A 16,754-nucleotide genomic window follows, 5' to 3' on the forward strand; every position below is an offset into this window, starting at 1 on the left:
AGATTTTGGTTGAAAACAGCAGAGGTGTATTTAGTATTTAATTGACAACATCTCTCATAGAACTACATTCATGCATGACTACACTCAACAGGATTACTATTGGAAGTGACAGTACTTGAACTTTGTCCAAATCAGCTACCCTTACAACCCTGGTCAGTGGACCAAATTCCACCGGCTGATGCCAGCATCTGTTTTGAGTAAAATATTCCCCCATGTACTTTAACTTGAAAAACCACCAATTTGCTGCAAATGAGTAAAATCAATATGAGGCCAGTGATCTGACACGGACATCTGGAGACAGAAGCCCCTCTAAACCCTGCTACCATCTCCAGCTACAAATCTTTCAAATCAAGTTTAGAACCAGACAAATTTACAGTCGATTGCTGCCATACTGCCTGGCACAGACTAAAAGCTTCCATCTGCTTAGCCAACTCACTTCGCGGCAAAGGTCAGAGAGATGTGCAGATGTGTGGTATGCTGCAACTGATCAGGACCACGGCAACATCTGGAGGACAAAGATGCAATGGAGACTCAGGTGTGACTGCAGCGGCGGGATACTTACAGTAGCACGTCCCTCTGAGGGGGTTGCCAAGGTAACGGTTCTCGGAGTCGCAACTGCAACAATAAGAGAGAAGGGGAAGAAGAATAGAAGACATAGAACAATGAGCTTAACAAGGTATCTGTCACTTTGCCAAAGCCATCACAGACTGTTAATAACATCATCACTGAGGGTTATTTTGGGCGTGTCAGGGAAAAGTGTCCTGAGAGGCTGTTTGTAGAGGTAGTATCAGGGGTGACAGTACTGTGTGCTGCTTCTGGTGCTGTCCCCTCCCTTGATATGATGAGGTGATTTCCCCAGATAGCCCTATCTGACGATACCTCTCTGCTCAGGGGCCTTGTGTCCGTCTGTCTGTGTTCTGAACAGCAGGGGAGTTAGACGGCTACAGACAGCCCAGCTAGAGAACACCTTGAACGCTACTGAAAGACAGAGAGGACAGCTACAGTAGGACTTTACAGAGGCTTGAAAAATACGCTAAACTGAATAAGTGCTATTAAACAATAGTCAGGTGTGTGGATGACTCCATCAACCCTTAATTTGACCCTGTTTGTCAAGACAATCAGGCAGCCTTGACTCAAATACTAAGACAAGGTCCTCAAAATGCAGGAAGAGAATTGAAAGCAGACTAGACTGAGGGGAATCAGGAGTACCAGGTGTGATGATTATTGTGGTAGGTGGCATTTGATCATATGGTCTGGTTTACGAAGCAGGGGTCATTACTGCAGTCCAAAGACCCATGTTTATTACCAATACTCAACTTCTACAAAACCCAGGAGGAGACCTTGGAAAGGGCAAGCGTGTGGAAAACCGCCACTTTGTAAATACATACTCCACTATTTTGACAAGCCTATCGAAACAGATGTGATATATCGTTAAATCTGCCCCTTGAGTCAATAAATGGATTCAGAACGTAATTGCTAGGGTTTGCAAGGCTAGTCAGGCAGTGGTTACAGCGAAATAAGGTAGGCAATGCTCACTGTCCTGTGCTTATACATAACAAAACAGATTTCATTCAGTGGCTGGCCAACCCTTGGTATGAGGGTCATAAAGTAGCAGTAATGAATATTTCACAGCCAAGGACGGAGCTTTATCATTCTGTATTTGTTCTTATAGAGGGCGTTGTAAACAATAACCCCACAAAACAGCTCAAGAAGACTTCAATTCAAACACAAAGGCCGCAGCGGTGTTATCTGGTTTGTACGCCTCAGTCCCTCTATTTGTTGAAGGCCTTGTGAGGATACGAGTGTGGAACCGATTGTATTTCCCTTACACAAGGGCAAGGCAAAAATATTTTCCTCAGCTAATCTTAAGAACATGACAGCAATTTTAAGATGCACCACGGGGACTTTAGAAGGGGCCCCCAGCCTCACTCGCCATCTCCCCAGAGAACACTTAACACTCAGCTAGGGCTGGCTGGTTAAGTAGCTTAAGTGGTAATGGTGCCAAGATGGGTGTAGCACACTGGCTTCCTTCCCCAGTCTCTCTTCTGTCTGTTTGGCTGCCTTTCACTCCTACGCTCACAGACTGGGATGACATAGAGAAAAGCACCACTGTCCTTCGGGACCCTTAATCTGCTATTAGGCTGCCACAATCTCAGCTTTTCCCCAGACAACAGAACACACACACACAGGATGTGTGAAGAGTGTTCGACTCTCTGTGAACCCACAACACGGCTTTGTCTGTGAGCCGTGACAGAGGGCAGAAGGTCTGAAGATTAAAGGTCGCTGTGGGTGCGTGCCATCGCCCTGTGTGTGTGTGTGTGTGTGTGTGTGTGTGTGTGTGTGTGTGTGTGTGTGTGTGTGTGTGTGTGTGTGTGTGTGTGTGTGTGTGTGTGTGTGTGTGTGTGTGTGTGTGTGTGTGTGTGTGTGTGTGTGTGTGTGTGTGTGTGTGTGTGTGTGTGTGTGTGTGTGTGTGTGTGTGTGTGTGTGTGTGTGAGAGAGTGTGGTTTGCCTGTTCATGCATCAGTTGATGTCAGTAACAGGAGCAGCATGCTGAGGTAAATGCTGAGATGGGAGATTGGATCTATTTAAAAAGCCAACTTCCCCCTCTCACTCGCACAAACCCACCTATGCCATGACCCCATTGGGCCACACAGCGTGCATGGCAGGGTGGCGACAGCCGTGCCAAAATAAACCTCTGAAACTGAGCCTGTTTACTTCGCTCTCCTCTGGGACCAAGGTTCTAGGGGAGCACGGATATAACCTAGGTGTCAGGAGAAGCAGGAAAGGAAGGGGAGACTGTTGAGTTTCAGTCTGTCTGTCTGATAGGAAGGAGTCTTAATTAGACTCACCACGTAAGAAGAGGTATCTACCTTTGATTACCTTTGCTCAATGCTTCATAGGGGGGAAAATGAATAAAAACACTTAAAATAAAAACAGAAACATGAGGACAAATAACAAAAAAATTGCAATAAAATTGAAACACTAAAAAGAACCCGAAGAAAAAGCATAGTGAAAAAGGTGTGTTTTAAGATCAACAGTTGAAGTTGGAAGTTTAGATACACTGGTTGGAATGGTTTTTTCAAACACTCAACAAATGTCTTGTTAACAAACTATAGTTTTGGCAAGTCTGCCTTTAAACAGCTTGGACAATTCCAGAAAATTATGTCATGGCTTTAGAAGCTTCTGATAGGCTAATTGACATCATTTGAGTCAATTGGAGGTGTACCTGTGGATGTATTTCAAGGCCTATCTTGAAACTCAGTGCCTCTTTGCTTGACATCATGGAAGAATCCAAATAAATCAGCCAAGACCTCAGAAAAGGAAGGAGACGCGTTCTGTCTCCTAGAGATGAACGCACTTTGGTGCGAAAAGTGCAAATCAATCCCAGAACAACAGCAAAGGACCCTGTGAAGATGCTGGAGAAAACAGGTACTAAAGTTTCTATATCCACAGTAAAATGAGTCCTATATCGACATAACCTGAAAGGCCGCTCAGAAAGGAAGTAGCCCATGCTCCAAAACCCACCATATAAAAAGCCAGACTATGGTTTGAAACTGCACATTGGACCAAACATCATACTTTTTGGAGAAATGTCCTCTGGTCTGATGAAACAAAAATAGAACTGTTTGGCCATAATGACCATTGTTATGTTTGGAGGAAAAGGGGGAGGCTTGCAAGGCAAAGAACACCATCCCAACCGTGAAGCACGGGGGTGGCAGCATCATGTTGTGGGGTTGCATTGCTGCAGGAGCGACTGGTGCACTTCACAAATAGATGGCATCATGAGGACGGAGAACTATGTGGATATATTGAAGCAACATCTCAAGATATCAGTCAGGAAGTTAAAGCTTGGTCTCAAATGGGTCTTCCAAATGGACAATGACCCCAAGCATACTTCCAAAGTTGTGGCAAAATGGCTTAAGGACAACAAAGTCAAGGTATTGGAGTGGCCATCACAAAGCCCTGACCTCAATCCCATAGACAATGTGTGGGCGGAACTGAAAAAGCGTGTGAGAGTAAGGAGGCCTACAAACCTGACTCAGTTACACTAGCTCTGTCAGGAGGAATGGGCCAAATTTCACCCAACTTATTGTGGGAAGCTTGTGGAAGGCTACCCGAAACGTTTGACCCAAGTTAAACAATTTAAAGGCAAAGCTACCAAATACTAATTGAGTGTATGCAAACTTCTGACCCACTGGGAATGTGGTAAAATAAATAAAAGCTGAAATATATCATTCTCTCTACTATTATTCTGACATTTCACATTCTTAAAATAAAGTGGTGATACTAACTGACCTAAGACAGGGAATTTTTATTCGGATTCAATGTCAGGAATTGTGAAAAACTGAGTTTAAATGTATTAGGCTCAGGTGTGTGTAAACTTCCGACTTCAACTGTATTTTAAAAATGTCCACAGTTTTGACCCCCCTCAGGTTCTCTGGCAGGCTATTCCAGAGGCTGGGGGCATAGTAACTCAAGGCTGCCTCTCCATGACTCTTGGTCCTAGGCTTTGGGATACTTAAAAGGCCAGTGCCAGAGGACCTAAGGGATCTACTGGGTACATAACTTAAAAGCATGTCTGACATGTATTAGGATGCACAATCATACAGCTGAATGCACGCACACACACATTCACAGAGTACTCGATCCTAATCGAAACAAACACACAAGAAAAAGATAATTAGCAGCAAAGCTCAAACAAGGACAGACCTTAGCTAAACAGGTTAAGGTGTTACTGTAGGAAGGACTCTGGCCCTCAGGCTGGCTCTATATGGAGACAATCCAGTAGATCCAAAACTGAAGAGATTATCATAGTGTTTTCTGAAATCTGTCATGGCTGCTGTTCTTCTGCCTTTTATTTCCTATTTTCTCCCCGACAGCAACGCTTGGATGCAGCCTGCTTCCCACATGGAGGCAATTTCAACAGGCACTTAACTTGACATTTATTTGCTCAGTGCAAATTTCCCTTGTCCACCACTTAAGGCTCACATCTCCCTCCATCAAACATTGCTCTGCCTCGCTGGTCCATGGGCACGCAGGCAGAAGCTCACAGGAATACATGGTATACTCGCAAACACACACATACTGTATTTGAACACATTTACATTTGAGTCATTTAGCAGACACTCTTATCCAGAGCGACTTACAAGAGCAATTGGGGAAAAGTGCCTTGCTTAAGGGCACATCGACATATTTTTAACCTAGTTGGCGAGAGGCATCAAACCAGCAACCGTTCTGTTACTGGCCCAACGGTCTTAACCTCTTTGCTATCTGCCACCCCAAAACACACACACACACACTGTACACACACACACATCTGAACAGACACACATGAATGAATACAATTTTAAACAGTGTAGCACACCAGATTTTGAAAAGCATCAGCTGCGTGACAGGTGTAGAGATAAGTCCTGGAATTGGTTTTTGTTTCCTTCTTGGTTAAATTTGGCTCTATGGCCTAGATCTAATGACCCTACAGTAACTCCCTAACCCACTGAGCTCACCCCATGACCCTGGCCAGGACTAGCCAGGACTATTTCCCTGCTCAATGTGTGACTGGAAACCAATCGAGCGTCCCACCACGCACCATGTCCCCAGCTCTTGGGCTGTAACAGGCAATCATACATACATACATAGGCAATGGTGAAGAGACAACACTCCATACCAGTGTATTTCTGTCTGCATAACAGTTTGTTTTGTTGTGTGTAAAAAAAAAAAAGTAATTTGTTAGCGAGTGGGTCTGCATTGGTCCTTTTTTCTCTCTTTTCATCTTGTAAATGGAAATTCAGGAAGGACACTTCCTTCTACATATATCAGATGTATTGTACACCAGCTCACGTGTGTGTGCCTGTGTGCATGCTTGTTTGTAGCCTACATAGAGTGGACCAGTGAGCTTGATGTCCACACTGCAGATCTAAGCAGACAAAGGCACTGTGAGACAACTCTAGAGCAAAGGACAAAAGGCCCCCTCAGAGAATGAACAACCCAACCACATCGCCGGCTTTTGGGCGATACAATAAATGAAAAGCCGATAAATAACTTTGCAGCTGGCCAAATTGTAGCCCCGATTTCGAGCACAATTCTCTTGCTCCTCGCCTCTGCTGAGGAGAATGAGAGAGCAAGAGAGCACTGCATCACAGTGCTAGAGGCAACAGATCCGGGTACGATCCCGGGCTGTGTTGCAGCCGGCCACGACGGGGAGACCCATGTGACGGCGCACAATTTGCTCAGCATCATCCGGGATACGGGAGAGTTTGGCCGGCTGGGATACCCTTGTCCCATCCCGCTCTAGTGACTCCTTGTAGCGGCCGCCAGCTGTATGGTGTTTCCTCTGACACATTGGTGCGGCTGGTTTCCAGGTGAAGCGAGCAGTGTGTCAAGAAGCAGTGTGGCTTGGCAGGGTTGTGTTTCGGAGGATACACGGCTCTCGACCTTCGCCTCTCCCGAGTCCGTATGGGAGTTGCAGCAATGGGACAAGACTAACTACCAATTGGACATCATGAAATTAGGGAGAAAAAGGGGTAAAAAATAACCCCCCAAAAAAGATGAGGCCTCATTGAAGTAAAATGAAAGTTAGAGAGTATGTCTGTACTGAAAAGCCCACAAGAAAGGAATACAGACTGCGACCATTTTGTTTAAGAGGCTAAAACCATGATTTGATCAAATAGTAAAGTACATTATCCTCATGATTCTTGTAATCAAAGTGTCTTTCTGCCTGCCACTATGCCTGTTTTGTTGGGGCCTGTTTCTGTGTTGAGCGAGCCACTCTCTCCTTTCCCAAGGAAAGAAAATGCTCCGGGAGAGAAAAATAAGTGTTCTGATAGTATATAAAATGTTCAAATCCAAATGCGGGGAAAACAACTTGGGTGGAGAAAGGATGTTCTCAGCTTTCAGCTTTTTTTCTCAACTCTCCATTTTGAGCTCAATACTAACTATTTTTTTTTAAACAAGATATTTGATATGGATTTGAGATACAGAGTGGCAAAAGGCCATTGCAAGATGGCGCCGACAGAGATGATCGCCTCGCTTCGAGTCCTTAGGAAAATATGCAGTATTTTGTTTTTTATGTATTATTTCTTACATTGTTAGCCCAGAAAGTCGTTGGCGTTGAGACTGGTGTTTGCGGGTACTATTTAACTTCTTGGTGACAGGGGCAGCATTGATTAGCTTGGATGAATAAGGTGCCCAGAGTAAACTGCCTGCTACTCTGTCCCAGATGCTAATATATACATATTATTAGTAGTATTGGATAGAAAACACTCTGAAGTTTCTAAAACTGTTTGTATGATGTCTGTGAGTATAAGAGAACTCATATGGCAGACGCAGACGAAAACCTGAGAAAAATCCAACCAGGAAGTGGGAAATCTGAGGTTTGTAGTTTTTCAACTCTTTGCCATTCCGATATACAGTGTAATTGGGGTCAAATTGCACTTCCTACGGCTTCCACTAGATGGAAACAGTCTTTAGAACTTTGTTTCAGGCTTCTACTATGAATCGGGAGAAAATGAGAGAGGATTGAGCCAGGTGTCTGGCAGAGTGCCACAGGCTCGTGAGGCGCGGTCACGAGAGATTTAGCGCTCGTTCCTTTGCTTTTCTACAGACAATGGAATTCTCCGGTTGGAACATTATTGAAGATTTATGATAAAAACATCCTAAAGATTGATTCTATACTTAGTTTGATAAGTTTCTACGGCCTGTAATATAACTTTATGAATTATTGTCCGACGTTCGGCTGGACCTGAACGTGCGTTTGGATTCACCCTAACAAAAGAAGCTATTTGGACATAAATTATTAACTTTATAGAACAAATCAAACATTTATGGTGGCACTGGAATTCCTGGGAGTGCATTCTGATGAAGATCATCAAAGGTAAGTGAATATTTATAATGCTATTTCTGACTAATGTTGACTACACAATATGGCGGATATCCTTTTGGCTGCTTTGTTGTCTGAACGCTGTACTCAGATTATTGCATGGTTTGCTTTTTCCGTAACGTTTTTTTCTCACAGGGGTTGCATTAAGGAGAAGTATCTCTCTAATTCCATGTATAACACTTGTATTTTCATCAACATTTATGATGAGTTTTTCTGTAAATTGATGTGGCTCTCTGCACAATCACCGCATGTTTTAGAAATACTGAACGTAACGCTCCAATGTGAAATGAGATTTTTTGATAGAAATATGCACCTTAGCGAACAAAACACACATATATTGTGTAACATGAAGTTCTATGAGTGTCATCTGATGAAGATCATCAAAGGTTAGTAATTCATTTTATCTCTATTTGTGACTCCTCTCTTTGGCTGGAAAAATGGCTGTGTTTTTCTGTGACTTGGTGGTGACCTAACAATTGTTTGTGGTGTTATCGCGGTAAAGCCTTTTTGAAATCAGACACTGTTGCTGGATTAATGAGATTTGTATCTTTAAAATGGTGTAGAATACTTGTATGCTTGAGGAATTTTAATTATGAGACTTTTGTTGTTTTGATTTTGGCGCCCTGCAATTTCACTGGCTGTTGGCCTGGTGAAACGCTACCGTCCCACATATCCCAGAGAGGTTAATGAAGCTGCCAGTTGAGGACTTGTGAGGTGTCCGTTTCTCAAACTAGACACTCTAATGTACTTGTCCTCGTGCTCAGTTGTGCACTGGGGCCTCCCACTCATCTTTCTATTCTGGTTATAGCCAGTTTGCGCTGTTCTGTGAAGGGAGTAGTACACAGCATTGTAAGAGATCTTCAGTTTCTTGGCAATTTCTCTCATGGAATAGCCTTCATTTCTCAGAACAAGAATAGGCTGACGAGTTTCAGAAGAAAGTACTTTGTTTCTGGCCATTTTGAGCATGTAATCAAACCCACAAATGTTGATACTCCAGATACTCAACTAGTCTAGTCTAAAGAAGGCCAGTTTTATTGCTTTTTCAATAGGAACAATCTGAAATTCCTTTTTGAAACTGTCGAAAATCTAATTAAAAAGCAGCATTCCCCAAGAGAGGATGGCTTGAGGGAAAGATCGTGATCATTTGAAAGCGAATTACGGACTCCTCTTTAAATCTGCGTATTCCTCCAAAGCTCAGTTGTCCTGAGTCGCACAACTCTGCCAGGACCTAGGATCAAGAGAGACACTCAAGTGTTGACACAATGATGAACATAATCATGGCCTCTAAACCTTCAAGCTGCATTCTGGACCCTATTCCAACTAAACTACTGAAAGAGCTGCTTCCTGTGCTTGGCCCTCCTTGTTGAACATAACAAACGGCTCTCTACCAAACTCACTAAAAGTTGCAGTAATAAAGCCTCTCTTGAAAAAGCCAAACCTTGACCCAGAAAATATAAAAAATTACGACCTGGCATGATGACTCCTTGCTGTCCCCAGTCCACCTGGCCGTGCTGCTGCTCCAGTTTCAAATGTTCTACCTGCAGCTATGGAACCCTGACCTGTTCACCGGACGTGCTACCTGTCCCAGACCTGCTGTTTAACTCTTTAGAGACAACAGGAGCGGTAGAGATACTCTTAATGATAGTCTATGAAAAGCCAACTGACATTTTCTCCTGAGGTGCTGACTTGTTACACACTCGACAACTACTGTGACTATTATTATTTGACCATGCTGGTCATTTATGAACATTTGAACACCATGGCCATGTTCTGTTATAATCTCCACCCGGCCCAGCCAGAAGAGGACTGGCCACCCCTCATAGCCTTGTTCCTCTCTAGGTTTCTTCCTAGGTTTTGGCCTTTCTAGGGAGTTTTTCCTAGCCACCATGCTTCTAGCATTGCATGCTGTTTTGGGTTTTAGGCTGGATGTCTGTACAGCACTTTGAGATATCAGCTGATGTAAGAAGGGCTATATGAATAAATTTGATTTGATTAGAAATGAACACAGAAGTGATGGTTGCTGATAATGGGCCTCTGTACGCCTATGTAGATATCCATAAAAAAAATCTGCCGTTTGAACTACAATAGTCATTTACAACATTAACAGTGTCTACACTGTATTTCTGATAAATTTGATGTTATTTTAAATGGACAAAAAATTGCTTTTCTTTCAAAAACAAGGACATTTCTAAGTGAACCAAAACTTTTGAACGGTAGTGTCACGCCCTGACCATAGTTTGCGTTGTTTGTTTCTATGTTTTGTTTGGTCAGGGTGTGATATGAGTGGGCATTCTATGTTGTATATCTGTTTCGATGTGTTTGGCCTGATATGGTTCTCAATTAGAGGCAGGTGTTAGTCATTGTCTCTGATTGGGAACCATATTTAGGTAGCCTGTTTTGTATTGTGGGATGTGGGTGATTGTTCCTGTTTCCTGTGTTTACGTTACGGGACTGTTTCAGCTTCGTTAATTTTGTCGGTTTATTGTTTTTGTTCGTTGTTAAAGTATTCTATTAAAATGGATAATCATCACGCTGCATTTTGGTCCTCCTCTCTATCTCCAGACGAAGAACGTTACAGGTAGTGTATATGTCTATGTTTATATCATACAGTGGACGCCTAAGCCTATGTATGCAATGCCCTGATGCATTTAGTGCTCAAATCTCAGACCGCTGAACCGTGAGCTGGACATTTGTTTTAGGAAAGTAAAACACAATAGGCTATGAAGTTTCGCATATGCTACAAATCAAAACACAAGGAATGGTGTTTTGTCATTTGTTAAAGGATGATTCTAAGCACATGTAAATGTGGCTCATTTGGCCAATATCCTTTGTTTATTGATGGCGTTGAGTGAGTGGGTGGACACCCTAATGGGTTACACACGCAACGCATATGGATGACCGGTAAATTTCTGAAATGTCCGATAAAAAAAAATATTTCTTCCCGGGACCCGGCGCAAAACCTTGATACACATACACACCAATAAACACACACATTCTGGACACACACACACACATGTAAAAACACAAACAGGCACACTGATATGACTGACACATAAATATACATTCACTATACTTATTATATCTACAAATATATAGAACTATATAACTTAACAAGAGTTGGTCACAAAAACATAAACTCATATACATGCATGCCACAAGCGCACAAAACAAAACCACCCACGCACAGACACAGGCATCCTGCTCTTGCTAATGGTTCCTTTATTGCAGCCCGCCAGAGCGTGCACACCTGCTGAAGCAGGGGGATGGGGGCGCTTACCGGCAGCCCAGGGGAAATTGCTCGTTCATAATCAAAATGGCAAATAAATAAATGCCTTCCATTACACACAGCCATTTTGAGAACTCTCAGATAAACAAACAGCGTTTTGACGGCAAAAGCATTTGATTGGAAATTGACATTAAGCAGTCGCGCACAGTGCCGGCAACCGAGAGAACAAATATAAATCAATGCGGGAAGCCAACTGCTCTCACTCATGACACTTCAAGTATCTAAGTGAAGGACGACTGAAAAATAGGAATTATTTTTCCAAGTTACTGACCGTTCACCATTCGCCAACAGTTTTGCGGATTAAAAACAAAATTTCTTCCGTGCATGGTTTAATCATATCACGTTGAATCTCTTTTTCTGTAGCCGAGTTTGATACTGTACAGGTTAACATATTTGAGGAGTCATGAATCTACTGTAAACATCCAATTTGGTTTACATTGAAATGGGTGGAAAAACTAGGACTTGGAAGGCTTTCCAATAGATGTTGGAACATTGCTGTTGGGACAAGGGCATTAGTGAGGTTGGGCACTAATGTTGAAAGATTAGGCCTGGTTTGCAGTCCGAGTTCCAATTCATCCCAAAGGTGTATGATCGGGTTGAGGTCAGGGCTCTGTGCAGGCCGGTCAAGTTCTTCCACACCGATCTCGAGAAACCATTTCTGTATGGACTTCGCTTTGTGGATGGAAGCATTGTTATGCTGAAACAGGAATGGCCCTTCCCCAAACTGTTGCCACAAACTTGAAAGCACAGAATCGTCTAGAGTGTCATTGTGTGCTGTAGCATTAAGATTTCTCTTCACTGGAACTAAGGGGCCTAGCCCGAACCATGAAAAACAGCTCCAGACCATTATTACTCCTCCAACAAACTTTACAGTTGGCACTATGCATTTGGGCATGTAGCGTTCTCCTGGCATCCGCCAAACCCAGATTCATCAATCCAGAGAATGCGTTTCCACTGCTCCAGAGTCAAATTGTGATGAGCTTTACAACTGCAGTCAGGTCAAGACCCTGGTGAGGATGATGAGCACGCAAATGAGCTTCCCTGAGACGATTTCTGACAGTTTGTGCAGAAATTCTTCGGTTGTGCAAACCCACAGTCTCACCAGCTGTCCTGGTCGCTCGTCTCAAACCATCCCATAGGTGAAGAAGCTGGATGGGGAAGTCCTGGACTGGTGTGGTTACATGTGGTTGTGAGGGCAGTTGAGCGTACTGCCAAATTCTCTAAAACGACGTTGGAGGCAGCTTATGGTAGAGAAATTCCCATTCAATTATCTGGCAACAGGTCTGGTGGATGTTCCTTCATGCATGCCAATTGCACGCTCCCTCAACTTGAGACATCTGTGGCATTGTGTTGTGTGACAAAACTGCACATTTTCGAGTGGCCAGTTATTGTCCCCAGCACAAGGTGCACATGTGTAATGATCATGCTGTTTAATCAGTTCATTGATATGCCACACCTGTCAGGTGGATGGATTATCTTGGCAAAGGAGAAATGCTCACTAACAGGGATGTAAAAAAATGTGGAAAATTTCTGGGATCTTTTATTTCAGCTCATGAAACGGAACACTTTACATGTTTCATTTATATTTTTGTTCAGTACATTATGACCACTCTGTGGAAATCTGAGACTCTCATGAACACAATGGCGTTCTCCGTGTTGCCATTGGACGCCCTCAAGCCTCACAAGACGCATCTGAAGGTCCCCGGGAACCAGTTTAAAAAAATGAATGGAAGTATATATGGAGATGGTTGAATGACTAAAATAAGGGGATAAATACATGTCAAAAATTTCCTGATCTTTCTTATCTCTCTCAGATATAGGACAGACACTGCAGAACAAAGTTCCTTTAGATTTTTGGGGGGACTATTTCTATTGGCTAACAGCACTAATGCCAAATTCAATGTTTCATCCGATTTTTGTATATATTGTATATTTTTATAACTTAAAGGGACTTAAAATTCTAAATCAAATGGCTAAATGATTGTTGGTATGACCATCTTAAAACAATTCCATATGTTGGAACCAACCCCCCCCCCCCATCCGCCAGCTTAGACTATAGAGGGTTAATAGAGAGTGTGCATGCACGTGTGAGCAATGCAGGAGACTGCACAGCATGTCAGTCCTGTAAAGGGAGCAAAGGTCAGATGGTAATGATGAGAGATGTCCCATTTGCAAAACAAAACCTATTCACTCGCATTCAAAGCACCGCTATAAAATACACATGCACACATGATTTGATTAAGAGAGACTATTCTACACGATATATGCATGCACACTTACTTTCTTCATCAATCTCTCAATCCCTCAAAGACACGTGCATGCAAACTCACACACATGCACGTGCGCACACGCACGCACACAGGCACCTTCCAGTGTTGAGTAGGCCTCATTAGAACACCACAGTGCCAGTGGCAGCAGTGCACTCCTCTACTCCCAGATTTATTGATGCAGCATTTTTCACCCTGCCTTTACTGCGCCAGTGAAGGCACTTTGGGGTATTATAGTGCTGCAGAAGGCCAGCCTGGCACTCTGATGGCACAAACACAGTGGGTGCTGTGGCCCCTGTGCCAACCTCTATTACTGGTACTAAAGCCTGGGATTTAAGGCCCTAAACGCAAATTAACATAGAGACAAATTGCTGACACTGTGAGACTCAAAGGGTCAGAGTGCGTACAGCCCCACATCTCATCCACAGCTAGAGACGACCAGGTCAAAACAGTAGTAGTGGGATATACCATTAACATGGTTGGAGCTAAAATCATCCTATGTATTGCTGTTGTGGTGGAATGATGCAAAAGGGTTGATAATGAAGTGTGCCAAGACAAAATACATCATACTTACAGCTGGCACTGGTCTCCCTTGATCCCCTTGGTTTGACAGTAACATTTCCCTGACGACACCTGACATAGATTGGCATGTCCGTTGCACTTGCAAGCTGCCATGATCAAATAAAACAAAAGGGAGGAGAAAGAAAGAGGAGAGCAGGGGAGAGAGGAGAAAGAGGAAAACACTGTCAGTCTTCTCACAATGATGCACAACACAAACCTGTGAGTCAAACCTATGAGTCAGTGAGTCAGACAGGAGAGTGACAGGGCTGAACATGGGCCTGAGCTCTCGGGCGAATCTGACATCTTCCTGGACTGTTCTGTTCATGTCTAAACACCACTATCTGGTGGCAAAGGGATCAACACTGTTGTCCTCACCTAACCTTAAAATCAGTGACCTTGGGTTAGCCAGAGGGGAGTGGCAGTGAGTCACAATGTGATAGTTGCAGAGGACAAAACAGCATTGAATATAAACATATTGCACACTCAAGAGCAACATTAGGCAGATACAGTTTGAATGTTTACAGCAAGTCAATGTTTAAATCATGACTGTTAGCTTCTGTATATATGCTGACCCGAAACCTTGGGGATAAAATTATCCGTTGAAATTGCATGTGTATGTCAAAAAATGATGGGACTGGGGAGTGTGTTTATAGTTACTCATTCTGAGTGGTCTGATCGAGAGAATGCACAGGAAATGGATAGAACGCTGTTTCAGAGAAATGAGGTCAAGGTAACCTGGGGCAGAGAGGGCATAATGAGACCAAAATACTCTCAAGCCATTATATGAGTGAGTACATGATTCCATAGAAGGGTCCTTTGGAGGAAGGGCTGTTGACATATACACTACACAAAAGTATGTGGACACCCCTTAGAATTAGTGGATTCGGCTATTTCAGCCACACCCGTTACTGACAGGTGTATAAAATCTAGCACACAGCCATGCAATCTTCATAGACAAACTTTGGAAGTAGAATGGCCTTACTGAAGAGCTCAGGGATTTTCAACGTGACACCGTCATAGGATGCCACTCTTCCAACAAGTCAGTTCGTCAAAATTCTGCCCTGCTAGAGCTGCCCGTAAGTGCTGTTATTGTGAAGTGGAAATGTCTAGGAGCAACAACGGCTCCGCCACCAAGTGTTAGAACATTCAAGCTCACAGAATGGGACTGCTTGGTACTAAAGTGTGTAGCGTGTAAAAATGATCTGTCCTCGGTTGCAACACTCACTACAGAGTTCCAACCTGCCTCTGGAAGCCATGTCAGCACAAAAAATGTTTGTCGGGAGCTTCCTGAGATGGGTTTCCATGGCAGAGAAGCCGCACACAAGCCTAAGATCACCATGTGCAATGCCAAGCATCGGCTGGATTGGTGTAAAGCTCGCCGCCATTGGACTCTGGAGCAATGGGAACGCGTTCTCTGGGGTGATGAATCACGCTTCACCAACTGACAGTCCGATGGACAAATCTGGGTTTGGTGGATGCCAGAAGACCACTACCTGCCCGACTGCATAGTGTCAACTGTAAAGTTTGGTGGATGAGGAATAATGGTCTGGGGTTGTTTTTCATGGTTCAGGTTAGGCCCCTTAGTTCCAGTGAAGGGAAATTTTAACACCACAGCATTCAATGACATTCTAGACAATGCTGTGCTTCCAACTTTGTGGTAACAGTTTGGGGAAGACCCTTTTCTGTTTCAGCATGACAATGCCTCCATGAACAAAGCGAGGTCCATATAGAAATGGTTTGTCGAGATCCGTGTGGAAAAACTTGACTGGAGTGCACAGAGCCCTGATGTCAAACCCATCGAACACCTTTGGGATGAATTGGAACGCCGACTGCAAGCCAGGCCTAATCGACCAACATCGGTGCCTGACCTCACTAATGCTCTTGTGGATGAATGGAAGCAAGTCCCTGCAGCAATGTTCCAACATATAGTGGAAATCCTTCCCAGATCAACTCCATGTTAATGCCCATGATTTTGGAATGAGATGTTCGACGCTCAGGTGTCCACATACCTTATGCCATGTAGTGTATTTTACATGTATCTTAAATCATAAGAGAGAAATAATTTATTGATGGAATATTTGTGAAACATTATGAGTCTTAAATGAGGCCTGGGTAAGCCAAAATATCACAAATCGTCTAACTTTAATTAAGTATTTCTCAATTATGCCATGTCAAATAAATGTCAATAATCCTTCATCCAAAGCACCCTTCTATGGATAAAATATGAGGAAAAAATATGAGCAATCACAAGAGCGAGAGTGAGAATCTGTGAATGTAGCATGATCTCTGACTCATCCAGCTCCTTACAGAAGTTTGGCAGGTATTACTCCAGATCTAACAGTCTGTTCTTAAAATACATAGGCAAATACTTTCACTCTCTCAGAAACGTTGCCAAAACCAACAACAAACAGTTCCAGTGACGAATCATCAGGACAAAAACAACACATTGAAATATCCCATTAAAACTCGACTTTCATACATAAAGTATAGACAGACCCTTAGGGTCCACTGTGATGTCCCTGACACTGGAAAGAAAAACTAGACCATCCTCGTCCTTCTCCATACTGCTGTTCTGTAGGAGGCACCACTAACTAACTACTGCAGCAGTAGAGACATGCCACTTCACTTCCACTGTCTGTCCTATTTTCAGAGAAACACAGAGAGATCAAAATAATGGAATTAACATGGAAAATACAATGAGGATTCTGTGTTGGAAGGCAGTGCAGCTTGTTAGCTTTTTATCTTTGGGGCATATGCTTTACGA

General features: G+C 43.3%; 1 protein-coding gene across 1 annotated transcript in view; it reads right to left on the minus strand.

Moving 5' to 3' along the window:
- LOC124038304 (attractin-like protein 1) overlaps positions 1-16,754 on the minus strand; it is a 354,502-nt gene that overhangs the window by 191,453 nt on the left and 146,295 nt on the right. The window contains exons 21-22 of the mRNA XM_046354014.1: positions 14,004-14,097; positions 563-615 (exon numbers count right to left, since the gene is read on the minus strand). Of these exons, the coding sequence (XP_046209970.1) occupies positions 563-615; positions 14,004-14,097 (147 nt within the window). The remainder of the gene's footprint in view (positions 1-562; positions 616-14,003; positions 14,098-16,754) is intronic.

The sequence above is a fragment of the Oncorhynchus gorbuscha genome, linkage group LG06, assembly GCF_021184085.1.
Source record: "Oncorhynchus gorbuscha isolate QuinsamMale2020 ecotype Even-year linkage group LG06, OgorEven_v1.0, whole genome shotgun sequence".
Lineage (NCBI taxonomy): Eukaryota > Metazoa > Chordata > Actinopteri > Salmoniformes > Salmonidae > Oncorhynchus > Oncorhynchus gorbuscha.